The sequence below is a fragment of the Hippocampus guttulatus genome, chromosome 18, assembly GCF_054856545.1.
Source record: "Hippocampus guttulatus isolate MCC_2025c chromosome 18, RoL_Hgut_1.0, whole genome shotgun sequence".
Lineage (NCBI taxonomy): Eukaryota > Metazoa > Chordata > Actinopteri > Syngnathiformes > Syngnathidae > Hippocampus > Hippocampus guttulatus.
This window is the reverse complement of record NC_141278.1, coordinates 1,292,490-1,315,043: the sequence shown is the minus strand read 5'-3', so window position 1 is coordinate 1,315,043 and position 22,554 is coordinate 1,292,490. Positions and strand designations below refer to the sequence as shown.

The 22,554-nt window shown below is 46.5% G+C and overlaps 3 protein-coding genes across 3 annotated transcripts; 2 read left to right on the top strand and 1 right to left on the bottom strand.

Annotated features, from left to right (window-relative positions):
- Positions 1-2,053: 2,053 nt before the first annotated feature.
- Positions 2,054-6,480, bottom strand: heyl (hes related family bHLH transcription factor with YRPW motif like). Its single transcript, XM_086137656.1, has 5 exons — positions 6,059-6,480; positions 4,292-4,358; positions 3,451-3,534; positions 3,094-3,175; positions 2,054-3,011 (listed from the first exon to the last, which is right to left on the bottom strand). Exons 1-5 carry the CDS (start codon positions 6,133-6,135, stop codon positions 2,371-2,373), a joined length of 951 nt encoding a protein of 316 aa, XP_085993782.1. The 5' UTR covers positions 6,136-6,480; the 3' UTR covers positions 2,054-2,370.
- An 8,856-nt stretch (positions 6,481-15,336) lies between these two features.
- Positions 15,337-19,358, top strand: zbtb8b (zinc finger and BTB domain containing 8B). The gene is made up of 5 exons (XM_086137555.1): positions 15,337-15,462; positions 15,963-16,155; positions 16,432-17,305; positions 17,390-17,568; positions 17,713-19,358. Exons 2-5 carry the CDS (start codon positions 15,982-15,984, stop codon positions 18,025-18,027), a joined length of 1,542 nt encoding a protein of 513 aa, XP_085993681.1. The 5' UTR covers positions 15,337-15,462; positions 15,963-15,981; the 3' UTR covers positions 18,028-19,358.
- Positions 19,359-19,673: 315 nt separating this feature from the next.
- Positions 19,674-21,718, top strand: LOC147190475 (uncharacterized). The gene has a single exon (XM_086136956.1). It carries the CDS (start codon positions 19,796-19,798, stop codon positions 20,399-20,401), a length of 606 nt encoding a protein of 201 aa, XP_085993082.1. The 5' UTR covers positions 19,674-19,795; the 3' UTR covers positions 20,402-21,718.
- Positions 21,719-22,554: the final 836 nt, after the last annotated feature.

Sequence of the window (22,554 nt, the reverse complement as noted above, 5' to 3'; positions counted from 1 at the left end):
TTTTTTTAAATTCAACAACCTCGTCTTCTGATGTATCATCAGTGCCGCTTTGTGTTTTTTTTTCTTCTCCAAAACAGCAAGTACATGCATCAAAGTAATATATTTGGAATTTTCTTCCCCAATGGTGCGAAAGACAACAACAATTCTCCTGGTGCTGAGTGTTTGATTATTTATGCACGCACAAACAAATGCGCAGACAGATGATGACTTACTGCAAATTAGTAAGTAAGCATGTAACGGTCTTAGTTTATTTTCACGCAGCAGTAAAAATGTTCTCTGTTTCAGATGTGTGTGTGTGTGGGGGGGGGGGGCGTTTTATTGCTATCCTGGTGCCTTGCATTTTAATTTGTTCTCACAGACACGCCCGAGACACACACACACACACACACACAAATGATCGCTGCGTCTTCCTGGCTCCCCTCCCCCGTGGGAACCTCCGTGCAGTGTGACTGTGGTCGTGCTCTCTGGAAGCTGCGGTGGTGACTCTGGCTCCTCCAGTCAGAACGCTGCCAGTGACGCCGTGCGTGTGTGCGCGCGCGAGCGCCCTCCACAAACATTCCGCCGCAATCCCATTCGTGCAACCGCCGGCCGACCTCGCACGAGAACCGTGCCGCCGCAGCGGTTCAGTCCTGACGCCGGCCACCGAGACTCGCATGATACGCACGCACGGCTCCGCATAAACAAAGCCTTCGGAAGGCGCACGAACTCGGGGCGACGAGCGCGCGGCGTTGTCCCGCGAGCACGCCGGCCCGAATAAACAAAGCGCGCGTTGCGGAACACACACATTTCTGGACCGCAGACCGCAGACATCGCATCCCGGAGGAGATCAAAGCATTCTCCGGCAAGCACACAAGTCCCTCTCATCCCCCTCGCGACTGTTTTCGTGAGGCACGACACAATTACGCTCGTCGACTTGAGAGGCGTCATCCCTCACTGTCCCTGCCGACCCCTGCGGGATCCGCGCTCTTCCTCTCATCTCGCCCCGGAGTTGTCATCTTCCCGCCGCACATGCTTGGCAAATGCAGCCTTTGGGAGTCTTCTTCATTGTTTCGGCCCGCATCCCCCCTGTCTCATCCTCAGTGCCTTGCCCGTTGTTGAGGAGACAGCCGGCGCAGACAAACCGTATGGGCGACCGCAGGATTGGGGGGGGGGGGGGGGGGGGGGCATAAAAATGGCAACGGAGAAGCGGACACACGCTGATATGAGGGCAAACATAATTACAGGATAATGCGGCGGCTTTGCACGCTACATTGTCCACTCCCCGGGGATACCGACTGTCCTTTGCCGATGCGAATGAGGCCGTTCCCGATTCAATTTCTTTGTGGCCAACACTACGAGGGCGACGTATAGCTCACGTAAATGTCACGGCGTTCGCGGCGGTAGCTGCCCTTGCATTTTGTACCTGGGCCTCCAGTGGGATCTTACCAGACACGTCGCCATGATAGAAACCATCCATTCAAGTCGGCCGTGAAAAGTTCTGCCGATGTCATTGAGGCTCTCCCAATCGAATTGATTGGAGAAACATTCCCAGCCGCTAACGGCCTGACGTTAACACTTTGAACCGATAACTGTTTTACAATTCAGATATGTGAGTGAGATGTGTGAAAGAATAAATCACGAAATGAGGAGAAGTCGAAACATTCTAGAAATGAGTTCATCATTTTTTATGGTATTTTAAAAGACGTAGAGAAAAGTGACAATACTTTGAGAAAGAGGTCATCATAACAATGAAAAAGGACTCGGAAGGAATATTGGAGCCAAACATGAGGCTACAAAAGGGGCGTGTCCAGCTCCGGTCTACAAGGGTGCTGTGCCTGTTTTCGGGGTGTCCCTCCTGCAACGCACCTGATTCAAATGATCAGCTTTTGAATCAGGTGTGTCACAGAACACACGTAATCAAAAACCTGCATGACAGCAACTCTGGAGACCCCCCCCCCTTACCACCACCCCGCCGCCCCCATTCTTGGGAACGACAGCAAAATACACAACCAAAAGGTAAAGGCACTTCTTTTTTATGTCCTGTCCCCCCCCCCCCCCCCCCTCTTCTTTTCCCATCATTTTCTGTCTCATTGATTTGGAAACTAATACAGACAACCCAGCTGAAAAAGCATTCTTTTCTGTTAAACATACGACTCTGTTGAACATTCTATTTGACAATCAAGGTCGTCCATTTGCTCACAAATGTTGTCTTCATCATTCCTCCATACTTTTTGCTGGCGATTATCTGAAACTTTCAGTCTGATATGGCTTGTAGAGTTCTTGAAAGAAAGAGACGGTCCTTAAATGTCCTTCGATCGCCCGCATCATTTGCTACATCGGCTTTTGGTGTCCCACGGGCGGGTCATTTCGTTTTTTGAAAAAAGACGGGCCTCAAAAAGCTCCAATTTCGGTCGCCCATCCTTGAGCTGACTTGCCCGATCCAACGATGCCCCGACGCTGGACTGTGGAAGACACCAGAGGAGCAAAGGGTCTGAAAGAGACGAGTGGCGGCGCGCTGGTTGGAGAGGAAGCGGAAGGGGCGGGCGGAAGGGGTGAGTTCCTGGAGGTGCTCCGCGGAGACATCTGCGCCAGCCTCGGGGGGCCCGAGGACGGAGATGGCGCGGGGGATGGCAGCCTGCGAACGGTAGCGAGAGCCGCGGGAGCCAGCAGGGGCGGCGCCCCCCGTTGGCAGCCGGCCAGCGGCGCGAGACGTAGGGCTGCGGCCGGCGGATAGCTTCCCATCAAGGAGAGATCCCGTCGTCCGCTGGGGAATGGCGGCGAGGACGAGGCCGACATCTGGGGGAAGGACACCCAGGGCCAAGGAGGGAAGGGCAAAGCGGAGCTCGGGGGCGACTGAAGAAGCAGTGGGTCCAGCTCGCTTGCGCAGTGGGAGAGATGGGTGACCAGGCGGGCGCCTATCGGGTCTGGAGACTCTCCTTCGAGGGAGCTGAGGTACCGGACCACCTCTCCGACGCACTCCCTGAAACCCAGAGTCCTGTAGTCCACCGCCAGAGCCCTCGCATCAAAGTAACCTGGAACCGAGTGGGGGACAATTGTCAAAGGAGAAGCCGTTACACCGAGCATTTGAGGGTCAATACAAAGAAGAAATTGTACCTTTCCCTCCCATGGCATGCAAAAGTTTGAGATGGTCCACAGTCATTTGCAGAATCTCGGCTTTCTCCAACTTTGACGAGCCCTGGAGAGAACGGAACAGAAAGTCCTCAGTGATTTCATTTGATCAAGTACTCCAGACCTCCAGCGAGGCTCGATGAATTGTGTCATGTAAAAATCAACAGCTAGAGGCCTGGATTTTAACACCCCCCACCCCCTCCCAAAAAAAAAGCAGGTCATTCAGAAATGAAACTGGTCTAAAACAGAGCAGTGCGATTGTATGTCGACAATTTACAAAACTGATGGTGCCGTTGATCAAAATGTTTGCAACATAAACAACCATTTGGCTTGAGTTGTCACCTGTTTCTCAAAAGCGCTTGGTACCAGCCTCCTTAGCTCCGACAGACTGTGGTTGATGCGGTCCCTGCGCCGCTTCTCAATGATCTAATGGAGGGTAGAAGGATTTTTAGACCATTTGAATATCGTTATATTATTTTGACCCCACTGTCAAAAAAAAAAAAAAACAACACCCTCTCATTTCACAGCAGTGGCGTGGCAAGCAAAATTTCTTGGCCTCAACATATTTTTGCAGTCGGACAAGTGCTTGCCAGAGCAAATGGTGGCACTATAACTCAAAACTCTGAGGCGTTTTAGCCAATCTAAAATCTGAAGGAGGTCTTCTCCGGAAAACACACAGAAACCAAAATTAGTAGACCGACGAAACAACAGCAGGCAATGGACACGCCCCCCGCCCCCCCTCTCAAAAAAATAATCTCAAACTCACGTAGAAAAAAAAATGGTCCTTTAAAATACCCTAAAATTCCATACAGATGCACTGTAAGTGGACGTGTCCGTATGCCTCGAAAGAAGCATCTCCATAACAACCCAGGCTAAATTTAGCTCCTCCCCTCGATTTACAAAGCCTGTCTCTCAGTTGAGATGTCTCACCGCAGCATCCATCTTACAACTGTGCTACTTTCCCAATTAGAAACGCCGCATTGGCGCTAGCTTTCGGTATCGCAGGATGCTTAAAAAAAGACTACCCAATAAAATAAAAGTGAATGTTGAATTTTTCAGAAATTGGCAAATAGGGTACCAATATGAAACTGGGGGTTGAAACGGAGTTGGGAAAAGTGCAAGATGCAGAACTTTTTTTTAAGGACAGCGGCGTTCAATTGCACTCGGGCTTTGATGCACTCACCCCTCTTCTCTTCTTTCGCGCCAAAATCTGTGATGTGCTGCCAGGGGACATGGACCCGGTGACTGGGCTGCATATCACACATCAGAATATATGGTGAGTCGACATCTTGTTACGGTTACCATTCTTTCATGTAGCACAGAGGCAGAAGGAAACGTCAGACCTCGCGGGGACATTTGCCGCACAAGTGTGTGTTTGCGATGTCAGATCGCACGCGGGTCGACATTCCGTCCGTATGAATGCAGTTTGCCAAGATGATGTTGCAGCCCGCAGGCCGTAGGCCGGCTCCCATGGGCCCCAAGCCGAGATGGTTACGCCCCGCCAATGTTTGTTTGCGCCCGGACCTGCCGCTGAGAGCGCCATCATTCTCCCTATTGTCTTTTTATTCGATTTCGACGCTGCCAATTTGGGTCGTGTGTTTTTGCTTAGGATGCCGTTTGATGGCTCCCACTTGAAAGGGCACGTCACGCAGAAATTTGCTTGACCCGGGGGCCGTCTTTCATGCCACGTACTGGCTGCTGACGTCGTCAGAATTCCTGCGACTCCAAACACGCACTGACACAATAAACACGGATGGGTTTGTGTGTGACAACGCGGCGGTCTCGTTGCCTGATGTTTCTTTTGAAAACTTCTCTTTTCTTCTTTCTCTCTCTGTGAGTCAGCGTCTTCAATCTCACAGCCTTTGAGCCCTCATGTTGACAATTTGAACAACGCGTAAAAATGTCTGACGACATGCTTCCATTTCAGAAACGCTTCAGGCGGTTTCTCTTCATGTGAAACTGATTTCATGAGTTTTATTTGATCTTGTCCTATGACTGAACATTTAATGCACCGCATTCTACCATAAGTACTGTGTCAGAAATTCTGCCTGTATCAATATTTATTTTCCAGTCGCAGAGATAGTGTATCTGTTTTGTAGTTGCATTATGAAGTACATCACGTTTCGAAAAATTTGCTGCCTGCAACCGTGTGTGTGTGTGTGTGTGTGTGTGTGTGTGTGTGTGTGTGTGTGTGTGTGTGTGTGTGTTTATTGGGTCGTGAGCTACCCAAGTGACTCCAAATATTTTACACACAGTATTGGATTTTATTATCTTGTGTGGTTTGTGAGTGAATTCTTATATTATTCAACTTTCAAATGTTGAAAATAAAGCCTCAACACATCAATGAAATAATTGACATATTTGATCGTGCAGCTCGGTGGCAAAAGTATCATCATTTCTGCGAATGATCAAGAGACGCGCATTTGATTGTATGCAAATTACGCCGTTTAACGGTAACACCAAATTGTTCGATGGAGCGGTGTTCATCAGTCAAGCTTCTGCTTGCGTTTGCTTTCGGGAAATGAACTCCAAATCTGAAGGTGTTCATCTTGTCAAGTGCATAAAAAAAAGTGTGAAATTAATTGGAGTAATTCGCACCATGAATGGAAAATCAAAAAGCGTGCTATATGTGCAATTAATAGTCATTCCCAGAAACTTTTTTTTTTGAATGCAGACATTCAATCCCAGCCAAAAAAGTTTTGTGTCCGCTATTGTTTCGAGTAAAGGAGGGCCTGAAAATAGCTGATTTGAATGAGTTAGAGGAATTACAAAAAAATTGTGAACTGTTAATTCCGATTATTACGTTCTGTGCTTTTGACATGACATAACATCATAACTCGGCAAATTGAGTCAAATGGATTCGCGGGCCTCGTCTTTTTTTTCCTTATGTTCTGTCAATTCCACATGCACTTGGGTTTCCCTTTTTCGGGCACGCGGCGGGGATGCTCACCAGTAGCCGTCCTCTTGTCCCACATCGATCAGCTCGTCCGTGTCCGACTCTGAGCTGTAATCGTGAGGTCTCTTCATCTCTCTGGCCCTACGAGGTCAGCGGAATCTCGTCGGTGGAAACGCTCCTTTTGCACCGCGGATGTGTCCCCCCGATCCCCCTCGCCGCCTTCTTCTTCTTCTTGCGTCTCCTCCTGTTGCCTCGAAGAAGCCTCGTGGCTTGTGCCGCTTCCAGCGGTGTGTCTTCCCTCCTCTACTGCTTGACTAGTGGCGCCGGTGGCACTTGCTCGACCCCCGAGGTCCCATGACAAAAAGTGCCGAGAATTCCCGAGCTTCTATTCGTCTCCCTCTGGCATGTCCTCTCCCTGTCACAGCCACCTCGAGACAGCGTTTGGCAGTTGAAGCAGGGTTGCCAGTTTTGGCTCCATCCCCCCGTCGCCTCCTCTTTGTGTCCCTCCTCCCTCCCTTTAATCTGCCCGTCCGCGGCTTGTCACCCCCACTAACCACCACCGCCACCCTGTCCTTCCAGCCCCGAGCTCAGTCACCCTCTGTCAATTAGCCTCCAGTTCCATCCTGCTCTCCTTCCTTCCTTCTTTCCTTCCTTCCTTCCTTCCTTCTTTCTTCTTACGCTCCTTTAATTGTGTGCTCATGTCGAACAATGGCTGGGCTAATTTGTGGCAGAGGGGTGAGGAGTCTGGGAATGATGAACCACGATGGACTCCATCTCCACTTGTATGAGTATACTTCACGCGTGCGCGTGTGAGAGTAAGAAGCCATTGTTCTCTTAGGTGAGGAAAGGAAAGTTCAGAATCAAACGTTGCAATCTGAAGAGCCCTTATTTTGAGAGATGAGAAGGTTTTGGCCATTCCAGTCCTGACACATGAGCCGATTCCTTATCAATTATCTTATCCAGACACATGAGATGAGGGAATGAAATAACACAAATGGTTTCCTTTTTTTTGGGGGGGGGGGGGGGGGGAATTTCCTCAAGGAATTGATAAGCAAGCGAGCGGTTCCAAGAACTGAATCACTGGTTCTCAGAGTCAATTTTTGATTTCCATCCCTGCCTTTGTATTTTGTCTAAGCAGAGTGGCCCTTAAGTCGAGTCGCTTAGAATGAGAATGACTGACTGAAATATCCTAAAGTACAAAAGTCTTTTTGAAAATTTGTCACGGAGGAAAAAAAAAAGAAGTTTTTTTCACGTCACATGGAGAATTTTTCATCGCCATGGTTTTTAGGCTGGCACACCCAACAACACTTCTCTGAAATGAGGCCTTGCTTCTCAGAATCTCTTGTTTCTTCTCTGTTAATGTCATTGTTAACGATCCCCGCTTCCGCCGCTCTCTCTCTTTTTGTTTTTTTTTGTATCGTCATCATTAGCGAAAAAAGTAACAAGCTTATTTTTGAGTTTGAGTGAAGTCAGCAGAAAAAAACGTGCACCCGCGTGAAGAGCACATACCTGGAAACATACTCTTAAGCGTGATAACTAAGTATTTGTACTTTGTTACTCCCCGCCACCGAAGATAAGAGCCCAGGTGCCAAGTGTCAAAGCAAAGCAACATGACAGATAAGAGGCCCAGCCCCATACAGGTCCTGTACCCTGAGGGTCAAGGGCGCTATCAGCCCAGTGAGTGTCTGAACATCTGCCTTCTTCACTGGACAGGTTAGCACTCATGCATGCACGCACACACACACACACACACACACACACACTAACCGCGCTCCATTCATTCACACATGCGGCTCTGTGCAACACTCAGTCATCGGTTCCACAGCCACCGTGGGAAGATCGCTGGCGCTGATTGCCATGGAAACACGAGAGCCCGGCGCCGTGTGTGTGCGTGTGTGTGTGTGTGAAAAGAGTGAGGCTAAGTGGCATGCCCCCTTCGACACAATGCCCAGCTGAGTGTGTTTCTTCCTGCTTGGCAGACTGGAAGGGTGTGTTCGTTTAAACATACGACAACGATTGTGTGCAAGATGTCGTATTCGCGTCTGTTTTGGGGGCTTTTCGGCGCTAAACATCTTGCTCCAGATTCGGTGTCTATTCAATTTTAATGCTCTTTTTTTTTTTTTACTGCTTCATGTGAATGCTGAAGCACTTTAATCAAAGTCAATGTGCCAAGGCTATCTATTTATTCAAGGAGAGCAGGCACACAGAAGACCGTTTGTGTGCCCCAAACCGAAAACGGCAGACGAATCTCCATGATCTCTCTCTCTCTCTCTCTCTCTTGGCCACACGAAAAATAAATACATACTGTAAATAAAAACATGCACCGATTTTTGAGCATACTCATAAAAAGAAAAGGATTTATGAGAATAAAGTCAGAATATTATGAGGAAAAAAGTTGGAATAGAATGAGAACGAAAAAGCTGAAAAGCTGCGATTATGCACAAAAAAGTCACGTTGTGAAAAAAAGATGTCGTTGTCGAAGAAGAAATTTGAAGCGAGGGAAAAATATCATTTCATGAGAACACACGCGACAAAAAGAGGATGACAAAAGGAAACATGCAGCGGCAAAGATCTCATTGATTTTTGTTCCCTCTTAAATTGCAAAGAGACATTTTTTTTTAAATATATGCATGCGTTTTCTGTTGTTTTTTTTGTTTTTCCCCAATGTGCATTCTGGTTTCACTTATGGCTCTCGGTTGGCCACGCAGAATGACGCAACTCGCATGGAAAACATGCACAAGGACAGAAGTGATTAAGAAGATGAATGAAGGAAGTAAATGAGTTAAATATGAGAAGAGTTTCATCGCGCGGCGATCGGGGTGGTGAAGACAGACATGAGAGCGAGAGATCTGAGAGCTGATGAGATGGAATCCTGCGAGATTCCTGCCAGTCTTCATCTGCTATTTTAAGTCGGAACTCTGCCACATCCCTCCAAACCACAACAAGGCCGCGTCCCCTCGTTGAAATTAACAGGCTCATACTTTTGCAATTTTCCGCGCACGCACACGCGTTCATCCTTCACACGAATGTGGAGAGAATTTATAATGACAAACTCCCGGGCTGAAATGATCACTTCTGATGCATGGATGCATGGCTCAATTGTAGTTTTGCTTCCATATGTGCCAATCGGTTGCAAAAAGCACGAATGCTGCGGACTTAAAAAGAAGGAGAGATTTGTGTCCAACATTTTGATACGGATTGTTTTCAGAGATGAAGTAGGAGCGCTACAGTTGTTTGTTTCACGTCTTATAAAATAATGTTGTTGTTTTTTTTTCATAGACACGCGTTTGTAATTGACACATTTATACACGAGGACATGTTCATTGTTTTGACTTCTACAAATGTTCACACTGTATCATACATCGTAGTTGGCGGCCATTTTATTGGAAACGGTTCCAACGAACTACCGTTATAACGTACCGACTCGCGATGTCCCCGGAGGTACGTCGGAACGAGGTTCGACTGCGTAGTGCAGATGCTGAAATGTGCTTGCGAGTACAAAACCCATGCGGAAAAGAAACTCTTAGCAGCTTTTAGGATCTTCTGCTCTCGTTTTTAACTTTGGATGTGTCAGGAAGCGTATTTGGAGCGTAACTTCATTTGCAGAATTTGTCGAGATTTAATTTGATGAGAAGCAATTGACTTGCTTTGATCTAAAAATCAATCGGAAGCACGAATTTCTCTGTCAGTCACTTTGTCAGTGTGTCATCATGGCCCACAGATGTCTTCATTCATCGAGTCAGAAAATGTCAACATCAAAGAGTAGCGTTGTCTTAGGTTACTTTCATTCGCCAACATCAAAATGTTCTGGCATCGAATCGCTCGGCTCAAAGGGGCTCCAAGTGCAATGCGCCGATCACGGCGCGCCAATCGCTTCACGGCAGCTGCGACTGTGTTCTCTTCATGTTATTCGGAAAGAAGCAAATTTTTTCAAAACTTTTTTTTTTTTTAACTGACTGTAATTTAAAAACCTTTCACCAAATCCCACTATGCTCAAAGCGCTACTGTCTGAACGTCCCGTTGTCCGTTTCTTGATGCCGATACGACTCATCGTGCCTCACTTGAAGCGACAGACGCGGAGAAAGTGCCCTTCAGCGGTATGAGGCCTTCTTCACAGTGAGCCAGTCGCGACCGGCATGGGAACTGGCACCAGAGTGGCTCGCCAATGTCCAAACTGGATCCATCTGTCTAGGCTGCTCCTCGATTCACTCCTTCCAGTTTGGGGACATTCTGTGAGATTTACACTTTGGCTGTGTTTCGGCGTACGGACTGTACAGGATAGTCGATTGCGAGAGCTGATGTGAGCGGCCCGGAGATCGAGCTATGCCGGCCAAAGCGTGACACTGAAGTGTCAGTCATGGGTGCAGAAGGGCAGCAGTCATGGGTGAGTCCGCTTGTCACGGTGGGACGGAGAGAAAGTCCTCCCTCCTCATCCGGCCCCCCCCCCCCCCCCACCGCGTAAAGATAAATAGAGAGGCTAAAAGGCGGCGAGGGGGCGCAGAAAGGAGCTTTTGTGGCTTCTGAGTGGGGTCTCTTTCATGGCCGTTCCCACAGCATTGAGCATGATGACATTCACAATGTTTCACGCGCACACACACACACACACACACACACACACTTACTGATGGGACTGCGGTGACTTTCGCTGGTGCCGGGCCCCAGACGAGATGGCGAGGGCCCGAGGAGCCACAGGCAGCCATTGTGCTGTCGCCGCGGAAACCAGTCTCTTTATGTCAGACATGTTTTTCTGTTTGTTTTCTTTTTTATAGCTTTAATGTGGGCAAGGGTGAATGTTTCCCCTCTCACCCCCCCTTCCCCCTTCCCCACACCCTTGACTGATCTGTGTTGTCTCCCCCCCCCCCGACCCTCCCCCACGCCGATAGCCATCTTCTTGCTCCCACCAATCCATCCGCATTTGTTTTGCACTTTTCCCCCAGTTCAAGTCCCCGTCTCGCTCGTGTTGTCCGTCATTGTTCTCGGTGAAGAACGGCATTTGCCCCGACAGTTTGTCATACAGTTGTCGCAGCGTTGTGGCCTGTATCCTCATTCTGAGCTTTTATCTTCACAGCCTAACCAACAAAGTCGAACACTATCTATGCGGGATGCTGTTTGACTTCCAAGTACTTCTCAATTCCAGGCTAATTTTCCCACAGGAATTTATGTAGAGTGAATGTGTTTGTTCCGGGCACAGATTATCATCATCATAAATGTTTTATTAACTTTGCAGGCAATGGTTTAAGAATAGAAACACAAAATCAAGTGGGGGGCAAAAGGGGGGGGGGCTTTCTAGACAGGGAAGATGTGTGGCTTGTTGAAGAGAATCACAATTTAATGTTCGTTATTGCCGCTCCGTGGCTAGTTTTGATAGCATCTGCTTGGCACAATCGGTGCATGCGTTTGAGTTTAATTAATATTTCAATGGTACCTTGACTTAGAAGTATTTAATCAATATTCCCCATTGAAATGAATTGCAATGTCATTAATCAATTTATGCCTCATCAAAAAAAAAACACCACTATTTTTTGGGTTGCGTATTTTTAAATCATTAATTAACAATGGTGGAACAAGTGTTCCTTTAAGGGGCGTGGCTTGCTGAGTGATGACTTCTGAGCTTGAGTTTTGTCAACTGTTTGCACTAATCACCAAATGGCCGCAACTGCATCTGCAATTGTTTCTCTCCCCGTGATTTGCAGCGTCAAGCGTAAATACTTTGGGAATGTAGCTTGGAAAATTTTCCGCCCAATTTTATTTGTACAGCATTTTGTTCAGCGTTGGAGCTTCCACTGTACTTTTGCTTCCAGGCTCGTGAAAAACAAAGTTCTGTCTTTCCCACCACGCCATTCCTACATTAGTTGATGAACTATTATAAAATCACAAGGACATGCTGGAGAACATATGAAAGAATGCTATGTTTCTACTCACGAAAAAAAAAAAAAAAAAAGAGGAGATGCCTGAAGGTTCTCCAGTGAGTGAAATTGCAAAAGCGGAGGGTTTCTATTTTTAAGTGCGTGAAGAATGCCGCTCAGTGCCATGTCTCAAAGGCCCGCCGGCCCGTAATCACTTCATTGTGACTTGCGCATCACATCCAAGATTGAATCTTTTATGGGCCACACAGAACAAAGAATAAGTGAGAAATGAAAACGACTGTGCTTAATTGAATGACTAATGGCTAATATTAAAAAACCTTAAAATATTACTCTTAGATTTTTTTTTTTTTTCATGCGGCGCACTGTATGGAAGGACCGAAGGGGAAGTCCGCAGTAATTGTCAGGAATGTGTCCAGAATACACATTTGCTCTCAGCCTTGCAAGATGCCACGTGGCGGGTGAAGTGTCGTTGTTTTACACCGCCCCCCCCCCCCCCCCCCCACCGACACCCTTGGTGCAGCTCTCTGACAGCCTCTTCGTATCTCAAATCCTTCTTATAACAAAACACCTCCGATTATCAGGGAGGCATCCATCCACACGTCACCCCCGTGGCATTTCAGAGGAGCAGTCGTAAACTCGGGGGGGGAGAAAAATGTCGTCCAAAAAAACCTGCCATCGCTGAACTGTACTGATGGGCCACTTTTAGCTTTCCCAGAAGAGATTGCACAGAGTGTGCAACTTCGATGTTGATCATCAATATCACTTTCAGGGAACATATTTTTGGTCTTCATGCAAATTTTAGGGTTAAAGTGAAGCAAAGAAGATTAGATCCAAATCTGCAAAGATCAATACAACTTCTTTACGTTCACTGCTCACGCTCCAAATATTTTTCCATTTTAATTGGTTGCATAACAGCTTTTTGGTACATTTTCTCCCTCTCATCATTGTGATTCTTGCCGCATCGGTCAAAATCGCAAACTACCGTAATGTCACGATGCCCCGTCTTACTTCCACCGCTTGTTTGATTCTGCTTGCGTGTCACTCCCCGAGGCGAGACAATTGCCGACGTAGCCCATTGAAGTTAGATGACAAGTGGAGCTTTTGTCAAACTCCTCCACAATCCTAAAAGTGTCCACATCAATCCGACACAAGTCAAGTCACGTGACTGCAGCTCCACACTTCTGCGAAAAAGTATGAATTTCAACGGTCAACGTTTGCTTTCGGACTCGTGTGAAAGGCAGACTTGCGGGAGGCAACACGGAAAAATCCTGCCGAAAGGCAACGCGTGTGCCGCGAAACCATCGCTACACAATCTCGCTCGCAAGTACCACAAACAAACAGTCAGTGTTGCGCTCAGACATGAGCTATGTTTGAGGTCAGCGTCTGAGGGCTCTTGGCTAACTGCATATAGCACAAGCAGGCTTTGATCGTCTCAATCCGCCTGTGGCAACGACATCGGTTTTTTGGGGCCCTTTGCTACCGGAAGTTTGTGGTGTGGGAAGGCTCCGTGGTGCTCAATATACAATAATAAAAAGGCTGGCAGATTTATTTCGGTCGGGAATTCGTTTCGTCTTATCCGACGAGTGATGAAAAAGAGCGCGAGATGCGTCGGGCCGTCGGTCTCACGACATGAAACGATAATTACAGAGAGAAAGAGAGAGGCGAGCGCTGTCTCCCGAATCAAAAGGGGCGCCTGCTGTATTAGACTCCCAAAGATTGCCCATGTGAGATAAAAGGACAACACGCACCACATGCCTGTTGCTCACTGGCCAAAATTCACAAATAAACCAGAGAAATGCAGCCGCAGAGGCGAATGTTTCACTTGTGTGTGTGCGTGCTTCTGCACCAACCCACCGCAGTCCGCTCTCTGGTCTTTTTGATCCCCGGTCGAGGGCCCTCTCCGCGGAGCCTCGCTCGGAATTCCTGAGATTCTGGGATCATTCAAACGTTTCACGGTACATACTTGCATCCCCCCCCCCCCTCCCCCTCCCTCGGGACACGGCGCTAGGAATGGAAAATGCCACCGCGGTCCCTCCATTGTCTCGAGTCTTTAATCAGGCTCCCAATGCGGCTTTGCGCTGCCACCGCGGTGTGTTGTCTCAGCCTGGGAAAATGCAGGCCCGAGTGCTCGTCAGACCACAAGGAGCGAGGGGTGCCGCTTGCGGGCCCTCAGCGCCAGACTGCGGCTGCCAGTGCGGCTGACACACACAATGAGTGTGGATGCAAAGCGTACATGAAGGCAGTTTGCTTTTTAGACATCGCAGGCCGCAAGAGTCCGTCGTAAATCACAAGCGTGGTCTTTTTCCTGTCCTGAAGAGCTCGCTCAGTGGAGTAGTGAAACATGTAAACAAATGATCATTGAGAGAAGCTGTTTCAAGATACCTGGAGGGTATCCCCTCGGAGGGATCGCACACACTCCTGGAAAGAATCAAAACACAATTTCACTGATATCTTGGCACTGAGCTCGACTTTTTAGGAAAGTCTTTTGCCTAGTAGATTCCATGTGATTCCCTGTATGGCATGGAGATAGAGTGAATATTACAACCAGTGCCATCGCACTCTAAGCAATAACGTTTTTGCCACATGTCAATCCAAATAATATCTTCCAGATGAAAGGGAAGTCCAGTTTGGGATGCAAGTTAAATATTCCTCAGTACAGGGGGTCCTCTGTTGTCAAGAGTAAGATCTTCAGTTTTATTTTGTTGATCATCAAGTTGGCACCGCTGTTGGCTGATTGTATTCTTTTCTTTTTACTATGTACTGTATAACTTTATATGATGGCAACGCTTCATGTATTTTATTCAATTCAACTCGCGGAGAGGACCCAAACTTCTCTTGTGGGTCTTGAGTTGAAAACGTTTGGGAAACCCTGGATTAGAGCAAGATTAGTTTCGGTTGTAATTTAGTGCTGATATTCATTTTCATCATTTTTTTTTTTTAAATTGGGCTGTTGTAACATCGATGTGGGTTTTTCCACAGCAGGCCATAGGGAAAATATTATGAAGTCAATAACTGTGGGAAGAGACGTGTGGTTTATTGGCACTGGTTGTGCCAAATAAATGAATATTAGTTTCCTAATTTGTTTCTTTGAACTCGGAAGACTATTTCCGCCCTTAAATGGAAAACTATACTCAAGCACAAATTTATAGTTGATGTTTTTTCTTTCAAAGAGACCCCACTCTTTTATTAAATTCAAGGTTGACTTTTCTTTATTTAACAGCAAGGAATGTTACGTGTGAACATAAAATTAGATTGCACAGCTTGCAAGTCACATGTTTTTTAAAATTGACTATTAATTGTGTTCACTAATATAAAATGTTTCTATTTATTTGCCTCCCAATGGTTTATTATTACTTTATTTTATTTCATTGAAATCGAAGTTCTCCCCTTTTCCATTGGTCGTCACTTGTGGCCGCGCCTACGTAACTCCTAATTGGCTAAACGTAAACGTCAATCTCGGAATACCGGAAGTGTTTATGCTGTACAGTACTTCGATCGCAGAAAAACCTAGAAAATAATGCTATTAGCACTAGCAATTTAATGTTTTCAAGATCACGACCCATCATCAAGACTTTTTCTGGGTTTTGGCGAGTAAGTCATGTGGTTCAATTGTGTTTTTATTTAACACGCGCTCTTGAATGAGGTGCTTGCGAGTGGCCGCAAATGGTTTTCTAACTAGCTAGTTAACGTTAGCCGCGATTGATAGCCTGAAAACAAAGACAGCGCGAAGCATCAACTCTCGTGTTATTAAGTTGCACCTTGTAAAGGCGTTCAACACGGTCTTATATGTGGCTGCATTTTATTCATACAAGTCCACTTTGAAATGTTAACTCATCTTGCCATAATATGTAGACGATTTAGAATAGCGCTATAACGCATCCTACAGTAGATTGCGCACAATCTCTGGAGCTGTTTAAGAACCAATGCATGCTGGCTGGTAAAAAGAGAATCGGGAAACAATAATTCTGCCACATTTATTGTTTTTATTTTTAATTTTGCCCCTCAATTGATATCAGCGTGGCTGCATTTCCATTTACCCTCGTATTGTTGTTATTGTTGTTTTTTTTTTTACTCTTCCTCTCTCCTGGCAGAGCCCACTGAAGTTTCGTCATGGAGGTGCCTTGCTACCTGCCCAAGCTTCTGTTTGAACTCAACGAGCAGCGCAAGCGAGGCTACTTCTGTGACTGCAGCATCCTGGTTGAGGGCCGTGTCTTCAAAGCCCACCGCAATGTCCTGTTTGCAGGAAGTGGCTACTTTCGGGCTCTTTTGGTTCACTATTTACAGGTGCAGTGGTATTTTGATGGTCGACCACACTCTGTTCTGGGATACTTTAAATGTTGCTTCATTTTCTAAACATCCATTCACTCATTTTCCATACAGTCCCGCTTGTCTTCAACGATAGGGCACATATAGGCCAACAACCAATTGCACTCACAATAAATGTTCCCTATGGTGGATCCATTGAATAGAAATTCAGCAAATTCAAATTATTGAACTATTTGAAACACCAACTGTGACTTTTATGTCAATTTTCCTAATTGTCTATGAATGTTGTTTCAGGATAGTGGACAGCGCCAAAGCACAGCATCATTAGACATAGTTACAGCTGATGCCTTCTCCATCATCCTGGATTTCCTCTACTCCGGCCGGTTAGCCTTGAGCAGCAGCAGTGTCATCGAAGTGATGTCTGCGGCCAGCTACTTGCAAATGACCGACCTGGTGAATCTTTGCAAAAAATACATTAGCTCCTCTTTGGAAATATGCAATAAAGACAAGGAAGGCATAACCGAGGAGGAAAATCCGGGACAGGAAGGACGTTACAGACCTGCGGACAGCGGTACTCCTGCTGCATCCAAGTTGAGTAGCGTCGGGTCCATGGAGCCTTGCTCACGGGTTACGGAAGCAGACGCAGCATCTATAAAGCCAGCAGTGAGCCCTTTGTACATGCCTGGCAACAGCCCACCAGGCCCAAGTCGAGAACCGGACTCCGACTACCGGTCTGTTAGTGAAAAACCAAAGGCACACACGGATCAGACTAACCTCTCCTCAACGCTGTGTTCCACTTTGACTCACGAGTTAGTGAACCCCAAGATAGAATATGACCCCGATGAGGAGCTTTTGGAATCCCCTGACAATAAAGACCTCGCATCATCATATCCCGGACCTTCAGTCCCTCATCACAGCAGATCAATCCCGCCAAGTTTTTCCGTGGAGCGCTCCTCTGTGGGTTACAGCTCTTCCTTTAGTGCCAGGCAGCTGATGGAGATGCTGGCCAGGGGTGAAGGTCCCAACCCTCTGGTGGACCGAGCGGCCCAGCGCATGACTCAGAGACCACCGGGTAGCATTTTAGGAGTGAGCCGAATTGAGGACAGCTTGGGTTTTGTGGGGTCATCCGTGATGGAAATTCAGTCGGATTGGATTGGAGAGGATGCAGGTACAGCAAACCAGATTGGTTCAGTGTAGTTTGGGAACTTGGTACCTGCCAAGTAGATTTTCTACGGCCTCTTCTATCCCGCAGGTGACAGCTTACTGGTTCCGGTCAAACTGCATAAATGTCCCTTCTGCCCGTACACGGCCAAGCAGAAGGGAATTATGAAGCGGCACCTTCGCTGTCACACAGGAGAGAGGCCCTTCCCCTGTCCAATGTGTGGCAAGAGGTTCACCAGGCAGGAACATCTTCGCACCCACGCCCTGAGCGTAAGATTTTTTAAAAAATGATACATCGATTTTTTTATTTTACCAAGGGCTTTAAATAGTGCCAAAAGGAAAATGGTGAATATGCGGAGGAACCATGCTCACTCATTTCCCAACCGCCGCAACTGTCTGTGAACCCCCAACCAGGTTCATCGTCATGACTTGCCCATGTCATGCAAGAGCTGCAGGAGAATCTTCTCCGGGTCCAGCGTATCTCCAGGCTTCCGACGCTACGGCATCTGCGACAGCTGCAACTGCGTGACCACCACTCACGCCGACTCCACCCCGCTACACCCGGCCGGCCAAGCGGAGCCCACGGAACGTGAAGAGGGCGGCGCCGACTGGGCCAGTTTCATGGACGAGGTGGACGAGGTGGAGGTCGGTCGAGTGGAAGACTTGGTGGAGAAACAGATGCTGGAAAGGCAGCTGGCCGCGTGCAATGACGTAGGTCACACTCTGTGAATCTTTAGAATTGCTCCCCGATCGTCATGAAGTCTATTTGTAGAATATTTTATTTTTTTTTTTAGTTAGTTTGTTTTTTACAAATATCTCTGACTCGTGGAGACCTCACCTTGATTTAGGTTAGCTTGAGCGGGGAACACACATTTAGGGAACAATTTAAGCAATTGTTAAAATCATGACCCCACACACGAAGGAAAAAAAGGGCAATGAAGTGAGCGTCTGATGATACTTGTCACGGCACAAGATCAATCTTTCAGAGGGCACCGACAATCATGCTTTTGCTGACTTGGATCGAAAAAATGAAAATGCTGAAATCAGGGCCAGTTATTGGTGTCGCCGTGCCTTGCTCTCGGTCCAGATACTTTATCGATTAAATTTTGTGAGTGTTTTCAGGCCATCGTTTTTTTTCCCCCTTCTGACTTGTATGTCCTGCGTGTGTGTGTTTTTTTTTTTTGGAATATTGAAAATGCAAACAAGTGATAACCATTGAAGCCTGTTGCATGCATGGCTTGTGCAAACTTGTCCAATGAGAAGCAGAGCGCTGCTCTCTAGTGGTGACTTCACACACTTGCCAATTCACTTTTGGAAGGCACTGATGACATGGAAGTCAGTGCTTTCTTTTATTTTTCGAGGACAATATTGAACTTCTTTCTTCAAAACAGAAGTAACATTTGATGTCTTCGTATGTAGGTTCTTTCGGTAGCTCAATCACTAAATGGCAGTGGTGGAAAGTAATCAAATACAAAGTCATTTTTTCTAATATTTTTACTTCACTTGAGTGTTTAATTTTCTGACAACGTTTTACCTTTTACTCTCGGCATCGGAAAACGTTTATGTGTACTTTCTATTCATGACTTTTTGAAGCCTCCATTTGAACAAAGATGTAAATTGAGGTTATGTCAACTGCGATGGAGATCTTGGTGGACTGAGATCTGAACAGACAGCAGCGACGTGGAGAAACATGACCCGGTGTGAATGAACGAGGATAGTAACAGATTCACAGAGGGAAGATCCTCCACATCCACGGTTTTATTGAAAAGATTTGTTTGCTCCTTGCTGACTCCAACAATGGCGGCTATGAATGCGTTGCCTCATGGTCGCCAAAAACTACAAGCTTTAACGAATTCAAAATGTGTCGGTCCACTCTGGGGGGGGGGGGGGGGGCGTCACACAAGTACGGTGAAATTTTTTTTCAGTATCACAAGCTGTTTTTTTTTTTTAATTACCTGTTATTTCATGGGAACACTTGTTTTTATGGCATAAAAGTCAAGCTGGTTGTTTTTCCCTTGTCAGAATGAACACAAAATAAGTTAATAAAAGAGGAGAACTTTTGTGTTTTTCTTGCTTTGCCAAGTCATCAAATTGTGACACACGTGTCCTAAAAAGTAGTAAGAAGAGAAAGAACCCTAAAATGCACTCTAATCTTTACAAGCGTACTCTAGTCAATCTTTTTACATTGCTATTATTTTAATGTTCAATGTTTCCGTTTATTTGCGGGTCGTATACATGCATTATTTTGTACTTGGATCTAATTTAGCATCATATTGGTCCAGTACCGGAGGTGAATTGATGCTTTTCCTTCATGCAATCGTCACAAATCTAACTGCAGAGGGCGACAACGAGCCCAATGTAGCAAACAATCGACCGTAGAAGAAGAGCCCCAATTCGTCATTGTCAATACAGTACAGTCGACGTAATATGTCGACCCCTTGAAACAAAAGAAGTGGCACTCGGTTGAAAGGGGAATCGGAGCTGCTTTTTCCAAAATATGGGCAAGTCGCGGGACTTGACTGAGTTCGAGCGAGGACTGATCGTCGGCGCTCGAAGCGCAGGCTGCAGCATCTCGGAAACGGTCAACCGGCTGGGCTTCTCCAAGACGGCGGTGTCGCGGATATACCGGGAATGGTGCGTGAAGAAGAAGACTAGCAGCCTGCGGGGGACCGGCGGGAGGAAACGCCTCGTCGACGAGGTTGGCGAGAGGCGGATGGAGCGCGTGGTGGAAGCCAACAACCGGGCAACGGTGACGGAGATCCAGACCATGTACAATTTCAGTGCCGAGACGCCTATCTCGCACAAAACTACCCAGAGGGCCTTGAAGCGGCTGGGCTACAGCCGCAAGCCTCCCCGGCGGGACTCGGTGTCTCGGACCACGCGGAAGAATCCGGTACCCCGGACCAAGCAGCGGGACCCCGTCCAGGGCTCTCCACTGAAAGAACAGACTGCCGTGTCGACGGGCTTGGGTGGAGGCAACAATGCGGAACGGGACACGGGGAGTAAAACTCGGGAGACTTTGCCATACGAGGGTGCCCCCGTGAGTTGCAACCAGACGCTCCCCGAGGTCGAAGCCCCTCTACCGGGGTTTCAGTGTTGGTGAGGATCCACGTCGCCCGGAGCCTTCAGATCACCAGTGCCTGTGGCTCTATTCTCACTTTGAACTCTTAATTTCCAACCCTGGACACATGACCCAACTTTTGTCGTCATCAACATTGAAATGCTGAAATGCGGTAGCATAGTAAGCCGAGGTGTTCATACAAAAAGGGCATTTATTGTTGTAAGCCATTGTAACGCGATGCACAGTGGGGTATGTTACCACCGTGCTGAAAGATAAGAACATGAAAAGCTGCACTACGATTAATCATTTACGCTGCATTGTGCATTAATTTAAAATCAATTTTGGAGACGCATTTCTTTGGATAGGAAAACAAGTGGTTTACTTACAAGTGAAATCTAACCGAGCATTACTTAGCAAATGTGCTTTGTTGGATTTAAAAAGTTCAACAAGCTGTGAACATATTGCACAGTTTGAAAATGTACTTTGTGTGTGTGTCTGTGTGTACCACTAGTGGTACTGCTCCGCACTTGAATCTCATTTGGTTTAGTCTGTTATACCTTGACTGTCCAAATGTTACGTACAAGTCGGAGACTCTTTCAATCAATTGAAAACACGTCTATAATATACTTTTGAAGTACTTACACAAAAGCACACGTTTGCCATGTCGCTAAGCATGTTTACATGCACAAATGAATCAGATTGTTCCCCTGCAGTTCGCGAGAGATGGGCCGAGCTCGACCAGGAATCGAGAAAATCCACAAGTAACCGACACCCGGCCATTGCAATGGCTTTAAATAGACAAACGGGGTTAGATGGAGCTGTTTTGTTTCAGTTGGTTTAATCCAATGGCAATTTTTTTTGTGCATGTACTGACGGTGTGGCATCCATTTCAACAGCATGGAGTTTTTGACCTTTTGTGCCATCAAGTGCATAGTGTCATCCATCTCTTGTTCACCATAATTGTTGGGCTTTACGCCATTTGCCCCATTTAAAATACCCACCTTGTTGGATTTTTTCTTAAAGTATTTAACAAGGCCAGAAGCAAGGAGCTAAAAACAGTCGCGAGCAATGGAATGTTTCTTTTCTTCCCAATGAAGTTCTTAAATTATATTTTGATCCAAGTGTCGATAATTGAATGCTACTGGAATTGTCTTGTCTGAGGTTGTTGTGTTTGAATGTGATTTTGCACCTTACAGTTATTTGTACAGATTTATTTTCACTTGATTTGAGTCGTGCTATGAAATTCACCCGTGTCTTAAAATTTGCATGCATTTGTGGCATTTTCCTGAGAGGGTAACATTAATATGCCTGCATGTTACTAAATATTTGTTATTGTGCATTAAATGTCTATTTTAGTTACTTATGTCCACAGTTATATGATTACTTAATGACCACTGTCAACATTTTCATTTTAAACACAACTGTTCTCATCAACCAAAAGAGCACCATATTTACAATGAATCGTGGTAGCGGCAGATTCTTGCAGCAGTGGGTCTGATTTTCTTCTGTTAGAAATGCAGCCCTATCCAAGGTGGAGGCAATTATGAAAACTTCAAAACAGAAGTCAATGTTCAGTCATAGGGTTGCTGCTAGAAAGAAAAAAAAACAGAAAAAATCCTTCGAGAACACCTCATCTCATCCTTTGTACATCCATCCATCCATTTTCCGAACCGCCTGATCCTCACTAGGGTCGCGGGGGGCGCTGGAGCCTATCCCAGCCGTCTTCGCGCAGTAGGCGGGGGACACCCTGAACCGGTTGCCAGCCAATCGCAGGGCACACAGAGACGAAAATCTTGTGGTGAACTAATAGGATGCAACGACCTAAGCACGAAGCCAAAAATCCATTTGATGTTTGAGCTCGTGAAATAATGAACAGTGAAAAATTAACACATTTTTCCTTGAAGTACAAATTTCCTTGGAAATATACTAACATCGAATTGGTGGCAGTTGTGTGCCGACTTCCGTATCAGAGCTGTAGGTCATTTTTTGATTTTTTTAAAATTTATTTTGTTTTGAAAGCGATATATAAAGACGCAGAACGCCACATTTTAAATTGTAGTAACTCACCCTAGCCGAAGGGGGGCGCAAATTTGCCGAACGCCACATTTTAAATTGTAGTAACTCATCCTAGCCGAAGGGGGCGCAAATTTGCCGAACAAACCACAGAAGGAGAGCTTTATTTACTAGTCGCTCAT

Coding starts and splice junctions, on each gene's coding strand:
- heyl (XM_086137656.1), bottom strand. CDS start 6,135: ATGAAGAGACCTCACGATTACAGCTCAGAGTCGGACACGGACGAGCTG. Junction 4,359..6,058: donor GGACAAGAGGACGGCTACTG/GTGAGCATCCCC, acceptor TGTGATATGCAG/CCCAGTCACCGGGTCCATGT. Junction 3,535..4,291: donor CGCGAAAGAAGAGAAGAGGG/GTGAGTGCATCA, acceptor ACCCTCCATTAG/ATCATTGAGAAGCGGCGCAG.
- zbtb8b (XM_086137555.1), top strand. CDS start 15,982: ATGGAGGTGCCTTGCTACCTGCCCAAGCTTCTGTTTGAACTCAACGAG. Junction 16,156..16,431: donor TTTTGGTTCACTATTTACAG/GTGCAGTGGTAT, acceptor ATGTTGTTTCAG/GATAGTGGACAGCGCCAAAG. Junction 17,569..17,712: donor TTCGCACCCACGCCCTGAGC/GTAAGATTTTTT, acceptor ACCCCCAACCAG/GTTCATCGTCATGACTTGCC.
- LOC147190475 (XM_086136956.1), top strand. CDS start 19,796: ATGGGCAAGTCGCGGGACTTGACTGAGTTCGAGCGAGGACTGATCGTC.